The sequence below is a fragment of the Dioscorea cayenensis genome, chromosome 18 (assembly GCF_009730915.1).
Source record: "Dioscorea cayenensis subsp. rotundata cultivar TDr96_F1 chromosome 18, TDr96_F1_v2_PseudoChromosome.rev07_lg8_w22 25.fasta, whole genome shotgun sequence".
Taxonomy (NCBI): domain Eukaryota; kingdom Viridiplantae; phylum Streptophyta; class Magnoliopsida; order Dioscoreales; family Dioscoreaceae; genus Dioscorea; species Dioscorea cayenensis.
This window is the reverse complement of record NC_052488.1, coordinates 2372727-2394737: the sequence shown is the minus strand read 5'-3', so window position 1 is coordinate 2394737 and position 22011 is coordinate 2372727. Positions and strand designations below refer to the sequence as shown.

At 37.8% G+C, this 22011-nt stretch overlaps 2 protein-coding genes across 2 annotated transcripts; one reads left to right on the top strand and one right to left on the bottom strand.

Moving 5' to 3' along the window:
• The first annotated feature begins 718 nt into the window (after positions 1-718).
• Positions 719-3976, top strand: LOC120281903 (photosystem I chlorophyll a/b-binding protein 5, chloroplastic). Its single transcript, XM_039288597.1, has 6 exons — positions 719-1038; positions 1332-1464; positions 1590-1702; positions 2911-3015; positions 3502-3590; positions 3723-3976. The coding sequence occupies exons 1-6, from the start codon at positions 851-853 to the stop codon at positions 3863-3865; spliced, it is 771 nt and encodes a 256-aa protein (XP_039144531.1). The 5' UTR covers positions 719-850; the 3' UTR covers positions 3866-3976.
• Positions 3977-4521: 545 nt separating this feature from the next.
• LOC120281811 lies at positions 4522-21126 on the bottom strand. Its single transcript, XM_039288505.1, has 7 exons — positions 15978-21126; positions 15622-15869; positions 15388-15517; positions 8275-8458; positions 7855-8202; positions 7067-7749; positions 4522-5729 (listed from the first exon to the last, which is right to left on the bottom strand). Exons 1-7 carry the CDS (start codon positions 20772-20774, stop codon positions 5022-5024), a joined length of 7098 nt encoding a protein of 2365 aa, XP_039144439.1. The 5' UTR covers positions 20775-21126; the 3' UTR covers positions 4522-5021.
• Between the last annotated feature and the right edge of the window lie 885 nt (positions 21127-22011).

The window sequence follows — 22011 nt, the reverse complement described above, 5'->3', positions numbered from 1 at the left end:
AATAAATGTGAAAACAACACATGCACCATGTGTTTTAATATGTTTACTAGGCCTCATGATCAATTTAAACTTTTTTAAATTACAAAATTTTTTAAAATGAAAAATAGAATGTGAAAACAATACATGCACCATGCATGATTCAAACTAGCATGGGTTAAGGTCACATCTTTCATGTGTCCAAACATTTTATTTTTCATTAATTTAAATAAAGAAAAACCGAAATTATCAAATCTTATGTTGCCGGAAAGATAGTCTTGCTGGCTCCGAGGGAGAGCTTTAGCCTAGGCTAGCCCCTTTTAGTTCAGCCCCTGATAGCCTCTCTTGATTCCGCCCTTGCTCCTGTTACTAATGTTAGTTGGCCCATTTCCTCTTACCAATTCAAAAACAAGTACCAAGTGTTCAATATCCAAAGATGTTTTTAATTTAAAAAAATCAAAACAACTAAATGATGAAAATAAAAATATGCAGAACATTTTTAATAATTTCCTATAGATATATATATATATACACACACCTCTTTGTTCATAATCAAATTTACATAGTAGCATAATGTAATTCAATTATCCACAACTTCCGGATAACTATAGTCATTTTCTTTGAAATATAGACTATATATATATATATATATATATATATATATATCTTCTGTCTATATATAATTTTTAATATAATGTTTATATGGCCATAAGAACACCACAAGAAAGGTGTGGCTCATCTCAATCATATCCATCTTATCCATCAATTCACCATTGGCTCACACTCATGGCACACCAAAATTGCAAGAGAGCAATAAGGATTAAGGGACGAATGAATTGTGTTTTGTGATATTGAGCTAATTACAAGTGTGATCATGAAGCTCTTACAAGTTACTTCACCTCCAAATTTCCATTCTTGCACCTTCCCAAGCATTCCTTCTTCTGCCAAGCCCACATTTCCACCCTTCTCTTCTCCGACAATCACCAAAAGCCGGCTCATCACTAGAGCTCACCGGCCAACATGGCTCCCTGGCCTCGACCCACCATCTCACCTTGATGGCAAGTACGTCATACACTTTTCATTCTTTTTTTTATAACACAAAACGTAAACAAATCAAGTCAAGACTACAGGTGTGAAGTTAACACCTTAGCATATATCTGTGCTCTCACTTAAAGTGACCTGAAATTCTAATTCACTTTTTATGTAATGACACAAACACTTTATGTTGAATAGTTGGTGCTAATACACGAAAAGGCCATTGGTGTATTTGCATTTTTCTAAAGACAAATTTTTTTGAGGAGCGTTTTGGAAATTATATAATTTTATCTATTTATTTATTTGTATGTATGGCATAGACTTGTTGGTGATTTTGGATTTGACCCTCTTGGTCTCGGTGAGGACCCAGAGAGCCTTCGGTGGTATGTCCAAGCCGAGCTTGTCCATTGCCGGTTCGCCATGGCCGGAGTCGCCGGCATTCTCTTTACTGATGTGAGTTAATTTGCAAAATATTAATATGCATTTTTTTTTAAGAAATGAAAATATAATTAATACCAAATTTCATATATTTTTTTTAATTATTTTTTTATAAGAATTAATTATGAACTTGATTTCAGTTGCTTCGGGTAACAGGGATAAGCAAGTTACCAGTTTGGTATGAAGCAGGCGCTGTGAAATTTGAGTTTGCAAACACTACCACACTTTTCATTGTGCAACTCCTTCTCATGGGGTAGGTAATTTCTTCACTAATTATAAGAAATTTACATGTATGCCCCTGTAAAAGTGCAAAAATATGTACTCATATAAAAATCATATTACCAATATTCAGACACACACATGTATATATATGCCTTTGATTAAAAAAAATCACTTATATTTTTTTATAAACATCATTTTAATATAATATGTATAATCTTGACAGATTATATGAAATTTACATATATGCCCTTCTAAAAGTGCAAATGTAAACTCATAGAAATCATATCACCAATGTTTGCCTCTCTATATATACGAGCACACGTCTTCTAAGAACATCCTTAAAATTTAAATACAGGAACACCCCACAATGGTTGTTAGATTTGCATCTAACGGTTACTGTTCAGTCATGCACAATACCTATTACCAGTTAACAGTATATCTCAATACTTAACAATATTTGACGACAAAATAGTATTTTAATAGTAAATTTTGTACACTACTCTTACAAATATCAACCATTAGATCATGATCTAAAAGCTACCATCAAACGTCCTTAGATTTTAAAAAGCCAAGTATGCATTGAGAAAACATATTATATATATATATATATATATATATATGCCTTTGATAAAAAAAAAATCAATTCTAAAAGAAATTATTTTAATATAATATGCATATATAGTCCCTTTATAAGAAACTTTTACATACATGTCCCTACCAAATTGTATACATGTGCACTCATGCAAATCACAATAACAATTTATGCATGAATACAATGAATATATCATTTTACAAACTTTTGGAATTGATTGAAGGCAATTCAAATGAAACCAATGACCAAGTGGTCTATTGGTAGTTGGGTCCCCAATAAAATTTTTCACAAATGGTGAGAATTCAAATTTTAGGTGATGGCACATTTCTGGGAGTGTGAGTAGTGGTTATGTGTGGATAGTCCCAGTGTTTATGTGTACGCGGGCCCCGCTTCCACTTGCTCCACTGAGATTTGTGTACGTCCCTGCCTTTTTTAGCGGCTAGGCTGCTCATCTTGAAAAAAAAAAACTATTCAAATATATAAGATACAAGCAATTTTCTTAATTGTGTATCCAAGATTATTTATGCAATCAAATGAATTTTTATGACTACAGACAGCAAATACAAACAAATGGGGTTTATATAAATATATATATATATATATATATATATATATATATATAAGTTTGTTCTTTTACATGTGTATAGATTTGTGGAAACAAAAAGGTACATGGATTACAAAAATCCAGGATCACAAGCTCAAGAAGGCACATTTTTTGGATTGGAAGCTTCTCTTGAAGGTTTAGAACCAGGGTGAGTGAAAATATTTTTTTTTTTAAATTTTTCCTTTAATTACTATACTCTATTCTATATATATATATATATATATATATATATATATAATAGCTAACAAGCATTTTAGATATTTTCTTGTTAAACCAAAGGTTAATGAAGAAATACATGCCTATGTATATGTACAGATGTATGTATACATGTATGAATGTAATTTTTTTCCTTACACAAAAAATATGACAGGTTTTCAATTGTGTGTGTGTGTATCCTTATATACTCAGAAAATCTTTTGTAGTAATACTAATAGGATTTGTTTTACACATATAACTTTAAAAAAAAGATAAAAAAAATAATTTCAATCTTGCAATAGTGTTTATATATACATACAACTATACTGTTTTGTAAGATTAGATATTTAATTTATACATCTCCATGTTACAGTAAATTTAACTAGTATATATATATATATATATATAATCTCAAAGTTTTGATTGGAATAATTTGTAGATATCCTGGAGGTCCATTGCTGAATCCACTTGGTCTGGCCAAGGACATCCAAAATGCCACTGAATTAAAACTAAAAGAAATCAAGAATGGTTTGATCTCCATTCTCTGTTTTTCCTAATTTTCTTTTCTTTTATTAATTATTATTATGTTTTCTTTTTTATGATTCTGATCACTATATATATATATATATTTAAAATAACCAGTTTGAATTTCTAATGCAGGGAGACTTGCAATGGTAGCAATGGTGGGGTTCATTGTGCAAGCATATGTAACTCATGCTGGACCAATTGATAACCTAATCACACACCTCTCAAATCCATGGAACAAGACCATAATTCAAACCCTAACAGCCTCTTATTCTTGACAACACAATGCATTTGCCAATCAAAACAAAACCCTAAATCAATCTGTAGTTTCAACTTCCTTGTTTTCACTTCATTTATCATTTCATTTAAGAGTACAAAAATTTAAATAATTTGGTGTAAATGCATTTAGTACCAAAATTCATATGTATATTTTTAAAAAAGAAATCACTACACTTCCACAAAATGAAGAAACAATTTGGTACCCTTCAAGAATATTTAAAGAAAAATATACTAATGTTATTGGTATTAGAAAAAAAAATACACAAAATGCAAGTAAATAATAATGCAAGTTCATTTTGATCCTTGAAGCAGAAAAATTGTTTAATTTGGTCCCTCAAATAAAAACATAATAATAAATTTATCTAAATAAATGTAGCAAGATCTACATTATGAATAAAAATAAACATTTTTATTAGATGGAGGAAAACAAACAATCATCATTTAAATATATATATACAGTAATGTACACAATGATATCAAACAGTGCCAAGTAAGCAAAGACAACATCCTTCATTATGTAATCCACAAGAACAGAAACTCAGCCCATCAGTAAATACACTTATTAAACTAAAAAAAAGGAGATAATCTGGTCAAAATCAAGAAGCATTCAAAGTAAATCAACATCCTTCAAAAAGACTAAAATGCCTCTAACTCATAGTTCAAAGGAACAAATTTTGATTGCACGAGCAAAAGGAATTCGACAACAAGCAGCGGCCATCAAGCGGGCATCGATTGCATGTTTTTTTTTTTTAACAAGAAGAAAAGATTCAAAGAGTACAAGAGCCAAACATGAACTGTCTACATTAAAGAATTATGAAGACTCAAACTGGTTTTCAGACAGCTAAACATGAGTTCCTATGGAGCCCAAAAATTGATAATAACAATAGCTGTGAGAACATCAGTCAAGCAAGCAATGTTCTTATACAATTATATAGAAGGCAAGTCATCACATATAGAGATGAGTCACTCACCGTGTTCCTTTGCTCCCCAACCTCTTGTCGGGAAAAGAACCAAATATCAGAAATCAGTTTTCACTTATCTTCTCCTTTATCAGCTCTTCTTTTACAGATGCAATAACAAAAGCCAGAAGTTTCCAGGTGTCTAGACAAAGCTGAATGATGGCAAACTTAAGACATTAGCTGATGATATCTGGGTTTAACCTGGATTTGCTGGTCCGCCGGTCGGCTGCTTAGCCACGTATATTTGCTTCACCTTTGCAGATCCGAAGTTCTTCTCAGAACCTAAACTTTGGTTTCTTCCATGAAATCCTACTCTCCGGTGCCAGTCACTTCCAGAAACCATCTTTTGAGAAGCCCCAGGTGCACGCTGATCGGCAACATAAGCAACTGAGTGAATGTATTGCTGTTGTCCCTGTGAAGTAAGCTGCTGAGCGGATTGTGACTTTAGGGAAGGAACAACAGAGTGACCATCAGTATTGTTGCTAGTTGTCCCAATTTCACCCATATCGCTAGCATTGGCCGTAGCATGTCGGGTTGAACCCTTGGTACTGCTTGAATCTCTAGTGTTGTTCCCACTAGCAGGAATGGAAGAAGTCCTCATGGTTTGAACGGATGAAGTAGCAGCAGATGATGACTCAACCATAGCAAATTCAGTTGGGAAGGGAGCCGAAGCATCAGTTGGGAGTGAGAAATTCCTATTGACATCACCGGATGTTGATGAGCGAGCCTCATTCAACCTATTAATTCCGGTAGAAGCATCAGAATGTAGACTTTGGCTAAAGTGTGGCGGCATCCCATTCTCTACTTGATGTTGCTGCTGTGCCACTGTTAGTGGAACCGTGTGCAGAGGGGATGGAGCAGGGATGTGGGGCCATCGGGCTTGCATTGGTATCTCAGCTGAGGACTGAGAAGAACAGAATAGTAGAGGTGAGTTAAAAGGAATAATAGGAAGATCATGCAAAGAAAGTCAGAAATGACTTTAATTCTTCCAAATTTTCTTACAACTAATCTTACAAGTAATTCTCATCTGGAGTCTACTTTCAATCAACCAGGTTGTGAGACAGCCCTATTCTATATTATGATCTCTGCTCAAATCAACACTCATGCACAACAAAATCACCCAAAAAGAGGAACCATCTTGAAATATACATATGGCCAATAACACGATAAGATGTGTTAGTGTATTAGCTAAATTGAGGATGGTTATCAGTGAAAAAATAGCCTGTATATAAAGGTAAGAATTTCAATAAGCACAAACATGCAGCATAAGATAGATGAACCAGCTTCGAATGGGTTTCAAATACAAGATGCTTCAATTAGATGTTACAATATATATGCACACAGTAGTTGAATTTCCAGGAGAATGTGATGAAGAGAAGACACAGGGAATAACCTAGACTGGTTGGGTGCAATCTAAGGGAATAGCTCCCAAATTAAAAACTTAATATCAGTACAAGCAAGCACAATCCTCCAATACAGAATGATTGTTAAACTTTCAAGAAGTCTTCCTAAACCTATTAAACCAATGCTCCAGACTGGTAGAAACAAAGGAAAACTGGAAAACACACTCAAAACTCAAATCAAGGAGAGAATCCCCAAGTATTTTGATGGCGTCGACCAAAGAGAAATCGATTCCAAATAAAAGGCATTCTCCCTTTCAATTCATTTATCAATGCTTACAAACAATCACAAAGGAAACCCTGAAAACCTAAATAGAAAAGTCTAAAACAACCCTTCTTCTTCTAATAAAAATAAGCATAGTAAATAAACTCCAACACCAGTAGGACCAAATTGAGACTTCTTCTGCAATAAACCTCGAAGTGTTAAGAAACCAAGGTCCTCTCAAATTTAAACTCTTAAAAAAAAAATATTAATATATGTTCCATTATCACAATGTGTAGTGAAGAATGCATCATGATTTTAATGTGAGTTTTAGTTAGACTTCTTTGTTCACGCTAAGAACAAAGAGTAACTGACACATCTGCTAATTGCATGATTCTCAAGTGTGGGCAAATGATCTAGCATTTTAAACTGCCATTAGCACATTTTATGCCAGGAACACATCTGAGAATCTACCAAGCTATCCCTCCGCAACGTACAAAATACGTTGATTAAGAAGAAACAAAAACAAAAGGTCAATAGTGAGCATCCAATAATACGCCAAACCTTCAATATATATATATATATATATAAAGAACTCAGTACTACAGTAATGTTTTATTTAGAAATGACAAACCATACCTGAAAAGGGGACATGTCAAACATGGCCAAAGGAGGCATAAGAGGTGATCCTGGAGCTATATGCTGGATAGGGCCTTGTAGGCTGGGTGGATTACGCTGACCAGAAGCAACATTTAGATTGCCAATGTCACCCTCTCTGACATCAGCTGATGAAGATGCTGGATTTTGCTTCCAGTCAAGTTGCTTACCAGTAGGAATATATGTGGTACCCATGAAACTAAGGCCTACTTGACCAAACTGGCCAACTGGAGTAAAATGATTGTAAACAACCATATGTGGAGGGCCTTGAACACCAGGAATTCCACTAGGACTAATGAAAGGACCACTAAACCCAGTGGGAGTACCATAGAACGAGTCTACTGCAGAGGGCGGCCAAGCTCCAGGAGGCCCTGATCCCAACATACTATTTCTTTGAGGTTGAGCCTGGGTTCCAACAGACTCATCATGAGAACCAAATGCAAAAATGGGTGCCCCTAATATTGGGTTCATCTCAAAACAGGGAAAATGTGATGGTGGAGCTCCAGGAAAATGTGAAAGCATTGGACCAGATGAATTTTGCGGACTTGGTAGAGGAGGCCATAAGGACATGGTTGGAGTATCAACTGAAAGGTCTGCTGGAAGAGCAACAGTTAATGATTCTTCACCTGCAGAATGGTTTGTAACTTCCTGATTGGCTGTCCCACCTGCCAAAGAATTTTGAAAAGACAATTTTAAATTTTATAAAATTATGATTATGAAAAGCAAAATGTAGTGGAGATTGGTGTATTATGGTATGTTGTGTGACAAACCTCCTGAAGTCAACCCACTGGCGTCCACAGAACATAAGCTTTTGCTGTCTGAAACAGAGACAGAGCTACCACTAGCCCTGTTTCCAATTATTTCATCATTGTTGCTAATAGCAGCCACAGCAACAGCAGAAGCAGCTGCCTCAGCTTCAGCTTCGGCCTCAGGATCTTCTAAATGTGCACAAGGCTGCTCAAGGTGTTTCTCTTTATCAAAGAACATGGTACAATTATTGTGTGTTACAGGTGCACAGTGATCATTTGAAGTATCAGATCTTTTGGAACCTGGAGGTCCAATGCCAATGGAGACAGATCGGCTAACTGGAGGTAGAATGGGTGGCAATGTAACAGCTCCTGAAACAAAAAGTTTTAAATTTTAGGAGATGAAAATGCAAAACTAAAAGTCAAATGAGAATCAAAACTCACCAAACTGAATCTTTTCCCCAGCAAGCAAAGAAGTGAGAGGACTCGTCGATACAGTGAAGGGTTTATCTTGTGTCATGTTAGACATTGATACCTTGTGCTCAAGAGCAAGGTTAGAGGAAACTTTGGAATCAGATCGAGCAGGATTCATAGCTTCATCAAGCTGAGTCTGTGTTAATGCTATCACCTAGCAAAGTTATGTTGGAGATCAGAGAAGGCTACAGAAATCATACAGTGGACTGATTCAGATGTAACAAGGTGCGAATGTTTGCAAGACTTTAACATCAAGAGAGAAACAGACTTCAATCCAGGTAAAAACTGCACTATGTTTATTCAAAGCATATGAACATCCCATTAGGCCAAGGTTCAAATTCCAGCATTGCAGTCGCAAAAAATTTAATAACTCAGCACCTTGCAATGCATGGCAATTCGAAGCCATGAGCAGCATCCATCTAAGGAGAAACCGATATCTTCACACTTCAAAAAAATAGTTCACTAGAAACCCTAATTGAGAATCTATAGGGCCTTCATAACGTGAGGACTAGTAGACTAATATGATGATTAAAAAATGGCACTTTGAATTAAGAGTATCTTATCGAAGAAAGCTACTTGCATATCCTTGTGATGCTCATCATAAAACACTACAAATGAATCATAAATTTGGATCAAGTTGCAGATGTCCCAATTTTACTTCACATATGCAATCATATTTTCCCTTGAAAAACGCCCTATAGCATGAACAATAAGGTGTACTAGTAAAAACTAAGACCTTAACTTGCTCCCAAGGCACCCTCTGATTATTCTCGGCTTATAACTAAGGAAACAAGAAACTAGCCTTTCCTCTGGAGCAGCATACCATCCAGATTTTCTCTTTTTCAAAGCTCTAGAGTAATTTGGATTGACTAATTACTAATTCCACACTGGCCATACTTTCAGATTGCAGTATTGTCTGAGATGACATTCCTCCCTTTGACAATGAAAAACACTGGACATAAACTCACGAACAGTTCCACCCAAACCATTTTGCAGGCCGCCCTGTTATCTATCACCACATTTCTCCATCTGATTAATCATCTGGAAACCAGTTCGAGTAAATCTCATTAATGTGAAAGTTGAACTTAATCCAACATAAGCTGCTACCGCAAATCTGGAAAATAATTATTTTCACATCCATGGTTCCTGAAATACATATTTGAAATAACAATTTGTTTAATAATCAGACAGAGATAGAGGCTTATCTCCTTTAACCTCTTCATCAAGGGAGGGCAAGAAACCTGGCCCATACCCAGTCTTACACAAATATTGGGAAAATTAACGGGTGACGAATGCAGAATAAGCAGAAATTTTACGTACTACAGAAATCTCCTCAAACATGGCTAAGTGGAAAAACACATGTCCACAGCATGATCTTACTCTATCTTTCCCCACCCGAGTCCTTCACGGGACAAAAGTGCATATTAATTTCGGGGCAACTCCTCATAAGTGTCAAAGTGGGGGGAGTTGATGCAAACTGAGTTGGGTATCCAGTTAATAACATGGTTTGGATCGCAGCTTCTAGCTGTTTTGGGGCTATCAAAGATTTTTTGCTTTTATAGCTTTTTATTTCATTTTATTTATGTATTTATTTTACTTCCCATTTTTTTAGGACCTTTTTGCACTTTTAGGGTTTGCATTCCTATGTAAATGCTTGTAACCATGAGTTCAAGGCTAGAATAAAAATTTCCCATACTTCTCTACTCAATTTATCGGTGTACTGCTATGCAAGAAGTCCAACTTTTCTGCAACAAGGGTAGTGGGAATGGCACTACATTTCATGCATTCTTTTCAAGGAAAATGCAACATTCTAAAGTGGTTATTTCCTGAGTTCTAGTGTTCATTTTGTAAACAATGGCAGAAATTTGGCATGTGATTAAGAGGTGAATGAAGTAGCAACCACTTTCACACCTCCAAACAAAATGGTCCAATAATAAATTTTCAGCAAAAAAGGGAATTTGAGGAAATGTAGTGACAAAGAACCAAATTAACAAATTAAGTACTCAAGACACTTCCTCCTTTCCCACCCACTTACCACAGAATGAGCATGCCCTATGTTCCAAAATCTTAATTTTTCCACTGATTTTCATTCTCAATATTTCCCTAATCTACCTTAGCCTCTTCTTTCTAATTTTTTCTAATTTGCCTTCTCTATTCCTTGTATCTTTAAACTTCATCAATATTGTTCTACCCATTCCTTGAGTTTTAAATCATGAAAGTTACTTAACTTTCTAATTTTTTAATCAATTTTGTGAATTTTCATGATTCTAAGAATTTTATTATGCTTTAATTTAAATTTTTAATATAAAGCCCTTTCAATAGTTTTATTTCTCTAAGCACAACTTATTTACTACAATGCCCAACATTCCTTTGTTTTTTAAAAAAAAAATTGCTTATATATACAAGTCCGTCTCCATGTGTATTTGGTTTTTACAAAATTCTTGTGTCCGACACTCTTGCTTATATCCATGTCTTATATATTTGGTTTTTACAAAATTCATACGTCTAACACTCTTGCTTATGCCAACGACCAAATGGTCTATTGGTATACGGGTCACCGATAGAGCTCTTCACCGAGTGGTGAGAGTTCGATTCTCGGCTAAGGGCACAATTCTGGGGGATGTGAGCGGTGGTTGTGTGCGGGTGGTCCCAGCGCCCATGTGTGCGCTAGCCCTGCCCTCACTTGCTCCACCGAGGCTTGTGCACGCCCCTGACGGTTTAGCAGGGCCTTCGGGTTGTCAGTTCCTCTTACATATTAAAAAACACTCTTGCTTATATCCATGTATTAGTGACACTACCCATACCCATAACTGTATTTTTTAAGTTACGCACGAGTAGCAAGAGCAAGGGGCCACCATGATATAAATTACCATATACATGGTCAAAGTAGAAGCAGCCATCCAACATAACCTGTAATCATTGCAAGATTCAATTTTGAAGAAACAAATACTAAAGAATAGTAATACACAGATCCACAGGCTGTTATTTGAAACACGTTCTTGAAAGAACATCTCCTTCAGTTAGTGTTACTATCTTTTCCCTTCTAAGTTAAATTCTATAAAACATTATGTGGGTATACATATTTTATTTTTCGCATAATATATGTTTGTTAACGATGCTCCAATCCAATACCATTTGCCTAAACTCCATACCAACAAACCATAGTTGTCAAAGGCGCGCCTAAGGCACAAAGCACACAATGCTCAATGGCTTGAGCCTTTACGCATGTCAGGCGGGTGATGTCAAGAAAACGCGTGCCTCTGCGCCTAGGCGTTAGGCGCCAAGCGAGGGCTTAGGCACGCCTCCATAGCATCCACCAATTTTGTTATGTTTTCTTACTTTTGCTTTGATTTTTAATCTTGCCAACACATCTTGGTGATTGAAAATAAAAAGATCCTACATAAAACTAAAATATGCAACCAAAATCCATTTAAAATTAAGGCAACCACAACTAAGTGGAACACAAAGCTCAACACTTCAATTCGAGGCCATCAAAGGGGAAATATAAGGCATCTGCTAATTTAAGAACCCGATTAATTCTTAGAGAAGGTGATGCGGAAGAAAATTTCAAAGATGACTATTTAGATGAAGAGAATGATAAATTTGAACAGAAAATTATTGATGTTGGTGGTGATGATAATGATAATAGACTTGATGATTTTGATGATAGTCATTAGATTTTATTATTTGAATTAGGACTTAGGACTCGATGCATGCATTATATCATGTAATTGCATTTTGTATTGAACACTTGAAAATTATTTTGTATGTTATTATGTATGTTTTTATGTCTTCTATGATATTAATTTTTAGGGCATAATATAAATTTAAAATATATAGCATGAAAACTATTTTTCAATTTTTTTAAATTAGTGCGCCTAGTGTGTCTTAGGAGCGCGCTGCACCTAAATGCACCTTACGCCTCTAAGGGGGCGTTTGGATCACGGATTGAGGGCTTGGGAATGGGAATCTCATTCTCAAGCCCTTGTTTGGTAATCAGGAAAGGCATGAGTTGCCTCCATGCATGGGAAAAGGATTACTCTTAAGAGAGGCATCCTATTCCACCCAAAAATGGGGGGAGAAGTATGCTTTAGTTATAAAATTACTAATATACCCCTAGCATATATAATTACATATTTATATATTTTAGCTTTATTTATTAAAATAATTTAATTAAATTATTTTGGGAAATTAAAATTAAAATAAATAAAATTTAATTAATTTAATTAAACGTATTTAATGATATTAACTAATTTAATAAATATATAATTGTTAAATAAATTATTAAGATTAATTATATAATTATAATATATTGAAATATATATTTATATTATAAAAATAATTAATAATAAATAATGTTAAATATTTTCATTAAACATAATCTATTATTTTATATAATATCATATTATTTATATACAAGGGTATTGATGTAATTTTACTACATCCTACCTTTTGACTTTTTTTATTCCCAATCCTTATTCCCTTAAACCAAACGCATTATTCTCATTCCCCTTATTCCCATTCACATTCCTCTTCTTTTTTTATTCCCCCTATTCCCATTCCTATTCCGCAATCCAAACGGGCCCTAACAACTATGCAACAAACAATGAAGTCCAATTTTATTCTACTAGCTTTTGAGTAAAACCTGAGATGCGAAGAAATGCTTTATAAGCTAAGGGGTTTCAAGTTATGTAGGGTAGCCATAGAAGATTTCAGTGCCTAAGCTCTATTATCCAAGACACATAGAACTCATAGAAGATGTCACAAATAGGATTAAGATATAGGTTAGATAGAATAGAGGGGAGCTTCTGGAGTTTTATGTGATCATAGCATGCTTCGTAGATTGAAAACTAAGTTTTATATCATGGTTATCAAACCTAATGTATAGATTAAAATATTGAGCGGTTAAGAAACAACATACTCAAAGGACATACATGGTTAAGGTGAGAATCCTAAAATATATGTCAAGTGTGACTAAAAAAGATCGATTAACAAATGAACTTATTCGAATAAGATTGAGAATTGCACCTATCACTTACAAGTTAAAGAGAATAAATTAAGACCGTATGGGCATGTCTATCAGCGACTGATAGATGCCTCCATAAGACAATGGAAACTCTTCAAGTTGTAAAAAAGAAAAAGGAGGCCTAAAATATGTTTAGTAAAAACTTTATGAAACACTATATCTAAACTTGGTTTATCTAATTCGTTGGCCCTTGATACAACAACGTCAAAGGAAAGGATTCATTTAGATAGTTGGGATTAATGGCTTGTTGTTGTTGTTGAACTTTTTAGCAAAATCTAATTTAAGATTATTATCAACTAATAAGTTGAAAATTTTACCACCAGAATTCTGTCATAAATCCATAATTTTTGCTTCCACACAACCAATGGATGGATAATCTCACAAAAACATGATAGTGATAAGTAACACACAACACTGTAAAATGAAAATACGAAAAAAAAAAAAAGGATAAATTATCAGGAACCACCACAATGGGTTCAAAATCGTAACAACATCTAGTTATGATCAATGTACTAAAACTACCATGACAAGCAAGCTTTTCCCTGCACAAGAATTCAATGAAAGCCAACACAATACGAACATCAGCCTGATAAGCAACATGCGAAACTATTGCACATGCACCAAGTTGAGCATTAAACCCATAAGGAAGCACATATAGGAAATTGAAGGTTCATAATTATGATGTTTCCCGGCTAATTATTCATTTCACTGACTGTACCTTAGCAAGTATCATTATGATCTAATCCTACATGGAGGAATATAACTCATATTCACTGGATCAAATGAAAATAAGGCACTTCTCTTTCCAAACCATTTTCAAATTTTATGAATGGCAGTCGGAAAGTTGGATTTCACAAACTTCACATGGGAGAATCTTCATGGCCTTCAAGAGAAAAATTCAGTGCTCTAAAGACTTCCACATTTCCTTGCCATTTTACAGCAAATACCAATCATAAAGAAGGCTCATGAATAGGCTTGGCTTCAGGCATGCAAAAGTTTAAATCCGTAGATTTGATTAGAGGACAAGCTTAATGCATGGATGATGGGCCTACACATGGACACTTTACATAACACTATCATTTAGAAAACTAGCTATTAATTAAGAATAAGCTCAATCCACTAACTTCAAGATAAACATGACCACACTAAAAACCCCATCACCAAGTCCAGGCCCATCTTAAAAAGCTACAAAAACAAACCAAGAATTAAAAAACAAAAAAGCAGTAACATAGAAACCCACAAATTTTCACAGTCCAATTTAGTCATAGGGAGAATATGCAACATTTGTGACACATAATTATTCAAAACATAATATATCCACAAATTTGACATCATAATATAGAAACTATTATTAAATTGTAACCCTCAGCTTCAGGACTTAATCCAACAACAGAACTATTAAAAATCAAAACTTCATGGCTTAAATATATAAAACAAAGTTACACAAAATGGAATCTTATTGCTGTCCAATCAAATATATTCCACAGTGCCTGTAAGTGTTATTTGTTGATCGTAGGTGTCTAAAAGTGAGCCCAAAGATGTGCTACCCAGTGTCTCTCACAAGGATCATCAATTTAAGCCACCTTTGTCCCCTGCCACTTCATTGATCCCCAGATCTTCAAGTGGGAAGGTGAAGATTGTATATCTATGTGCAATCTTACTTGATAGGTAACGGTTTAAATCCAAGCTTATTTCATTTGAATTTATAATAGCTATCTTGGGCAGCCAACCTGAGCTTGAGCCAACAACCAAGGCTCACGAGTTGAGCTTGAGCCACTGGCTCCATATCAAATATTGGGCACAATGCAAGTTTCAGCTACCCTCAGCTTGTTCAAGCTCAGGTTGCATTGTACACAAGTTTACATGATACTCAGCCTATGTGATATATATTGTCCTATATCTTTTTCTCTGGAATTAATGGATCCACCCTAGAATCTAAAACATCAAGTACAGGTCATAAATTCTACAACATTAACAAAGATTTGCAGGCTATATTTTGTAATCAAACAAAACCAATACCGAGTAAATGCAACAAGATATAAAAAATCAAAGTTTACCTGTTGGCTTATGTCTGTATGGCCCCATGAACCAAAAGCAGTATCATGAGCATTTTTGCTCTCAATCGCCAAGCCTGGCCCAAGCCTCGGTCCAGTATTGGAAATAACAGAAACAGGAGTCTGTGTAGACCTGTGAAATAGGATAACAAAACACATAAGAAAAATAATGGAGACAGGTTGCAAAAAATTATAACAGAAGCTTTTCATAAGCCATTCAAGTTGTGCAGTACATACTTCAACTTGTTGTGTCTTGCAGCAGACTCGCCATTAACCGCCGGAGCACCAATTGGTGGTAGGATCTGAGATGTCATATTGGCAGCAAATACAGGTGATGGTTCAGCATTAGCAAATCCCCTTCCAGATGTAACAACAGGGTCAGAACAAGCATTAATGGCCACATCTCCAACACAGGATGTTACTGCTGTGTTTGAATTAGATATGACAGGAATAGTTTGAGTGACAGCACTACGTTTTCGAGGTGCCTGATAAAATACAACAGGAAAAAAAGAAAATGAGATTAGTTTATTCATCATAGCAATAACCTTGGGCTTAAGAAAACATTCAGGTAAAGGAAGCAACACAAACATTACCTTCATTGTCCTAGACTTGGCCTTGATTTCCTTCTCCCTCTGTTCTCTTCGGTCATTCAGCATCTGCCGCTTTGACCTCACTTCAATGAAGTCATCTTCATCACTAGGAGCTTCAATCCCTGGCTGCTTGAAAACACGAACAACTCCACTTTGCAGAGGGGCATCCACATCTTCCTCAGAAATCCCATTCCTTTTCAATGTTCCTACAGGAATATTGTCTGTTGGCAACTTCTGCAAATTGGATTCTACTTCTCTCCCAGGTACTCTAACCATCTTGTCATCACCACTAAAAACTCGTGCCCCTGAAGAACCTGAACTAGTATTTTCATTTTCAATCATGCTGGACGACTTGATAAGTGCATTATCCCTTTTCTCTCTGTAACTAGTGCCTGATACCATCTCGATACCAATTGGCTCTTCCTCCTGACCAGCATAATTATAGGACTCTACCCCTTCTGTTTGCCTGCCATCAATATTACCTCGAACCCTGAATTCTGTCCTCCGTATGTTTCTCCTGGTTCTCCTTTGAAAGCCACCAGACTTTATTTGTGAAGCATCTGGTCCTAAAGAGGGTGTTCTTGATTCAGTAATCCTAGCAGTATAAACATGTCTCTTACCTCTGCTACCAGATCCTATGCCTGTGTACTTTGACTGATTTATATTTTTTTCTCCGGAAAAATACTGAGATGTAATGGGCTCAGCATGAATTTGAGGTTGTGACTCTTTTTTGCTGGCTACAGGTCTATAATTCCTTTTCACCATGCCATTACGAACACCATGACGTTCAGCTTGGGAAACTGAAGACAATTTATTTTTATTTTCGGCTGAAGAAGTATCATTTCCATGAGTATGAGATGCCTGGCCTTCATTTGCTGAGGGTTCTGGCAACATATTCAACTGCCTGCGCTCATCTTGGGGCAGATCGAAAGGTTTCTTGAAAGGGGCTGACTGTTTATCTAGAATAACAGAATCTCTAAAGCGATTCTGAGAGGAAGTGTCCCCAGTCACTCGGTTCTGTAGAGAGCCTCCAAGATTCTGGTTGAAGGAATAATGAGGTGAGGCGGAAGGCTGAACAAAGGACATAGCTTGAGGCAATGGCAACACACCCTGGGAAATAGGTGGTGGGTACCTCAACTGACCAAACTGGAAGAAGGATGGTTGAGAAGAATGTAACTGAGTCATTGAAGGGCCAACATGGGGATGTAACTGAAGAGGCATCTGAATAGATCCAATCTGAATAGCAGGAACAGGAGATGGTATCAAAGAAGGGCCAGAAAATAGGCCAAACTGAAGTTTGAGAGGTGCTTCAGCCTGACTAGAAACAGTAGAAACAGATGACAAGATTGGCTGGATGGAGGATGCAGAAGGCAATGGCAACTGCTGAGGCGGCATTCCCGAAATATTGAATGTGTCAACATTACTGAGAGGCTGATTGCATGGAGCTTCTTGATCAAGTACCAAGTCCTGCAGTGCCTTCTCCGATTCATTTATCATCTCAGCAGGACTACTCATGACCCCATCAGGAAAAGCTTTCTCATTTTGCAAAGCATCCATATCGTTACTAACCAACTTTGTCATGCCACCACCCAGACCTTCCTCAATTCCAATGGTGTTGCCATTATCCCATGAATTGCTCAAAGTTTCATCATTGAGAGGAATTTTTACTTCAACGCCCTCATTGAAACCTAAAACAAGTTGGCCCATCTCATCAACTGTATTCTGCAAATCAGCTTGCAAATCTTCGAACTCATGGGACAAGTCCAGATTCACATTATCTCTTTCATGTGCTTCATCTTCTTCCTGATAGTCATCACCTTCTTCATCATACTCATCTTGCTCCTGGATTTCCTCATTATTGTCTACAGCCCACTCATCTTCTCCATGAGTGACAGAAGATGAGGTCATCATTACTGCATCCTCACCTAACACTGATGATACAGCATTCTCATTGTCAGTTAAAACACTCTGTCCTTCAATAGCAGTAGATGGCCGAGTTGCAGACTCTCCTGATTCATCTATATCATCATGAGAAGGTTGTGAAGGCGAACTAGGGGGGCTAGAAACAGAAAGAGAAGACTGTGAATCACATTGTGGGCTATTCTTCTCTTGTCGAGAAGAAAAGGAACTTTCTTCCAGTAATCCAGTACTTCCATGCCGGTGAATCCCTTCCTGAAACTTACCATGGTATGCAGCCTGTGAGACCTCTTGTTCATTATCTCTTGAATGCGGGTACATTGAGTCACAATCAACATATGAAGAGGAAGTTCGATGCTCAGAAGGAGCTCTGAAAGAGCTCCGCTGCATGGAGGACACTGGAGGGGGCAGAACACGAGGCTGTCTCATGGAGTGGCGAGATCTAGCAAATGAAGAAAATCCATCCGCCTCTGGGTTCTGAAACAATCTTTCTCCATAGGGAGAATGCGGCCTTCCATGAGAAGGACTAGTTCCCCAGCCACCATCACCAAATTTATCATTATCAAGGAATTCAGCATCCAAATCCGCGTTTCTGCTGTAACAATCACCGTCTCCTGCAGCATTCCACCTGTCACCTCTTAAATATCGGTGATCGTCAGGCATCCGTGAGGGTTCTGTTGTTCCCCCTTTTGCAAATGACCTAGTTGACAATTTCCCAGGGTTGCCATAAAAATCTTTCCTTGGGAAGCCTCTCCCAGAACCAAATGCATCTCTTCTGGGGCTAGGATACTCATTTTGCTGATCTTGAGGGAAAAACATAGAATTGCCACCATTGTCATATGCATCTCTCTTCCAATAATCTCCAGGCTTGCCTCGGTCCATGAATGCTAGATTCCCTTCCCTCAAAGACTGAGGCCTGGAACCTGTATCAAAAGATTTATTCATGGCTAATGAATCAGATGATGCCGAACTAGTTACGCCCACCACCATCCTCTCACTATCCTCCCACTCCCTAGCTTCTGTCACTCTTGGCGCATCAGTTTCCTTCACTGACCCAACCACTCGTTCCTCAGTAACAACAGGAGGCATTTTATCATCTTTAATATCAGATTCAGCCTGTCTTCTAGCAATTTTTGCCTCCAACTCCATGAGCTTCTGTCGTGCAGCTTCTTTCCTTCTTTCCTCCTCCATTTGAATCCTCCTCCTCTCCTCCTCCCTTGCAATCTTCAGCTCATCAGCTCTCCTCACTGCTTCAAGCCTCTCCTGCTCCGCTCTCCAAGCAGCCTCTCTTGCCTCCTCTTCAACCAGCCTCCTCCTTTCCTCTTCTTCCCTCACCAACCTCTCTCTCTCCTCCTCTTCTTTCCGAGCAATCTCCAAGGCCCTCGCTTGCTCTTCAAGCACTCGTTGCCGTTGCTGCTCTTGCATGTGCTGTACTCGCTCCAGCTCAGCCTCAAATGATTCTCTCACAGGATCATGGAAATCAGCCTGTTTCAACACATCTTTCCTCTTTCTGAATAACTTCACATTGAGATCTCCACTAAGATCTCCTGAAAACAGATCCCCACTGTCAAAACCAGGGGCTTCAGCATACGGCTTCCCCATGTTCACACTAGTCCGCTTTTCTCTGCCAAAATTAAGAACAGGATCATTCACTGAGAACCCTTTACTACCAGATGTGAACGGCCCCTTGGCTGCCAAACCATTCGTGAAAGTATCTCCTCTAAACCGATTGCCAGACATGTCATTGTATCTACCACGCAAATTTTGCTCATGCCCATTCTGAGCGTTCATACCAGAGCTGAAATCTCTCCTTCCATACCGAGAATCTTGAGGCCCATTACCATATCCATCCCGAGCATTGTCTTGATGGCCAAAGCTATTACTTTTATTCATCTCCCTGCTTACATTAAATGGCCTCGCTCCAATTCCATCTCTAGACACACCTGCACCACGGCTAGCAAACCCATCCTTCTGCTGCTGCCCCATCCTCCAGGACCCAGCTTCTTTATTTTGATCATTCAAATTTCTCCCAAACAAATCGCCTCTGAGAAAATCTCTAGTAGAAGAACCAGGTCCCTCAGAATCACGAGCAGCCCAGACATCAGGAGAGTCAGTGGTCCTTGAAAACCCACGATCCCTCTCCCTTTCTGGGATACTGAGACCCGTATCACGCTCATCATCAGCCCAATCAGAAGTGTGAGAAAGCCTTACAATCGGCAGCGGCCCCGGCAAGAGCCCGTCCTTTTTCTGAGGCTGCTTCTGAACACTCAAAGAATCGCCTTCATTCACATTGCTCGGTAGGTGCAGAGAAGATCGCATCTGAGGCCGCATGTGCAGTGGATAATCAAGTTCAAGCTTCTCAACAGACCCATGCTCCTGCTTCTGCTTCAGAGAATCCTTCGCCTTCTGCGGGGATGAAAAAGAGGCAAGCAAAGAAGGGAAGTCCTCACCCCGCAAGACCACAGCTTTCTCCACTGCTCGAGCTGGCAAGGCAGCAGCAGCAGCCAGTGGCTGCCCACCAAACCGAGAACCAGAAGATTGCTGACCACCATCAGCGAGGGGGACACCAGGCTTAGTCCAGCCAAGCGTCGCCGTTCCTGACCCCGATCCAGAGCTCCCAGCGCCAGCCCCAGACCCCAAGCCCGTAGCCGAATCAAACCTCTCATGCTCCTTTCTCAAAGACGGCAAGTTCAAGGGGGGCGGCACCGAGAGCTTGGGTACGGACTTCGGCCCACCGGAGCCGGAGCTCCGCGGGCGGGAAAGCACGACCATGCCCTGGGTGCCGGGGCGCGGCCGGCCATGGGCGGAAGACGACGACGGTGCCGGCGGCTGACCGTAAGATTTGTTCAAATTGACGGAGACAAACTTGCTCGGATGAGCCATCCCCGATCGAGACCTCCGAGCACCACTCTCATGAAACCCTAACCCTAATCCAAGATCTCTCGCGTCCTCTTCCAAGCTCCTCTAATGCCGTCTCCTTCTCCGCACCTTCTTGGGCAAAGGAACGATCGATGGGAATCGGAAAGAACGAAACCCTAGAAACAAGATCGGTCAATAAAGAACACGCGCGGTGAGAATAAGAAAAGTTATCTCGCGATATTGAAGCGCGATGGTAAATGGATGAGGGCGGTGATCGATGAGAGGAGGAGCGGAAGCAGGAGAGAGGGACTATGAAGAAAGGGAGGATTGGGATTTGGAGAAGAAATGGGGGAAGGAGCCTATAGAATGAGAGAAACAAAGACTAATAAATGGAGAGTAATAGTGCTAATTATTACTCTAAAAATTAAAAAACAAAATTTATATATATATATATATATATATGCAACAAACATTATTGTAATGATGGTAGTTAAATTTACATCTAACAATTACGGTCTATTTGTACATAATACTTGATGGTATTTAATAATATTCTACCTTGATTCAAAGTATACGACGGTGTTGTTATTGTTCATTCCTATATGATCATTAACAGTAGTTAATAGTATATTATAACGCTTAATGTTACCACTCTTCATCCATATTGTTCATTTGTATTAGTAAGATATTACAATACTTAACTGACAGTGTGGCAACATAGTAAGTAACGATAAACCTATCATTGTTACAAATAGTTAAAACATGATTCAACATAGTAAATCATCATCGTTAAATTTGAAAAAACTAAGTAATACAAGATATAGATTTAAAAAATTGGAATGATGTTTGCTTAGATCTTTTAGGTTGTTATTATGTATAAACAAAATGGAGGAGAAGGTTTGGGGTTGGTGTTTTGATTATTGGGCACGATGTTTGGAATTGGATAGGCTGAGCCTACATCTATTAATTATAATTTGGAGTTGTATGGGCTTAAGGCCTATATTCATTAATTGTGCACAGGCCAGATAATTAGGCCCGTCGTGTCCAGATCGGCTAACGCCTGAACCGTAATTGGCCCAGTTCGTCGAGGCAAGTTGACCCTGTGAACCACGGATTATGAGTCAATTTAAGTTGACTCAGGCTCAGCCCAAAACTCCTCACAAACCAGCGGGGGTGGGCCAGAACCAGCCGGTTTTTTTCTTTTAATTTTATTATATAATTAAATTAAATTAAAAACAAAATCCAAAGTTGGTGAGGATTG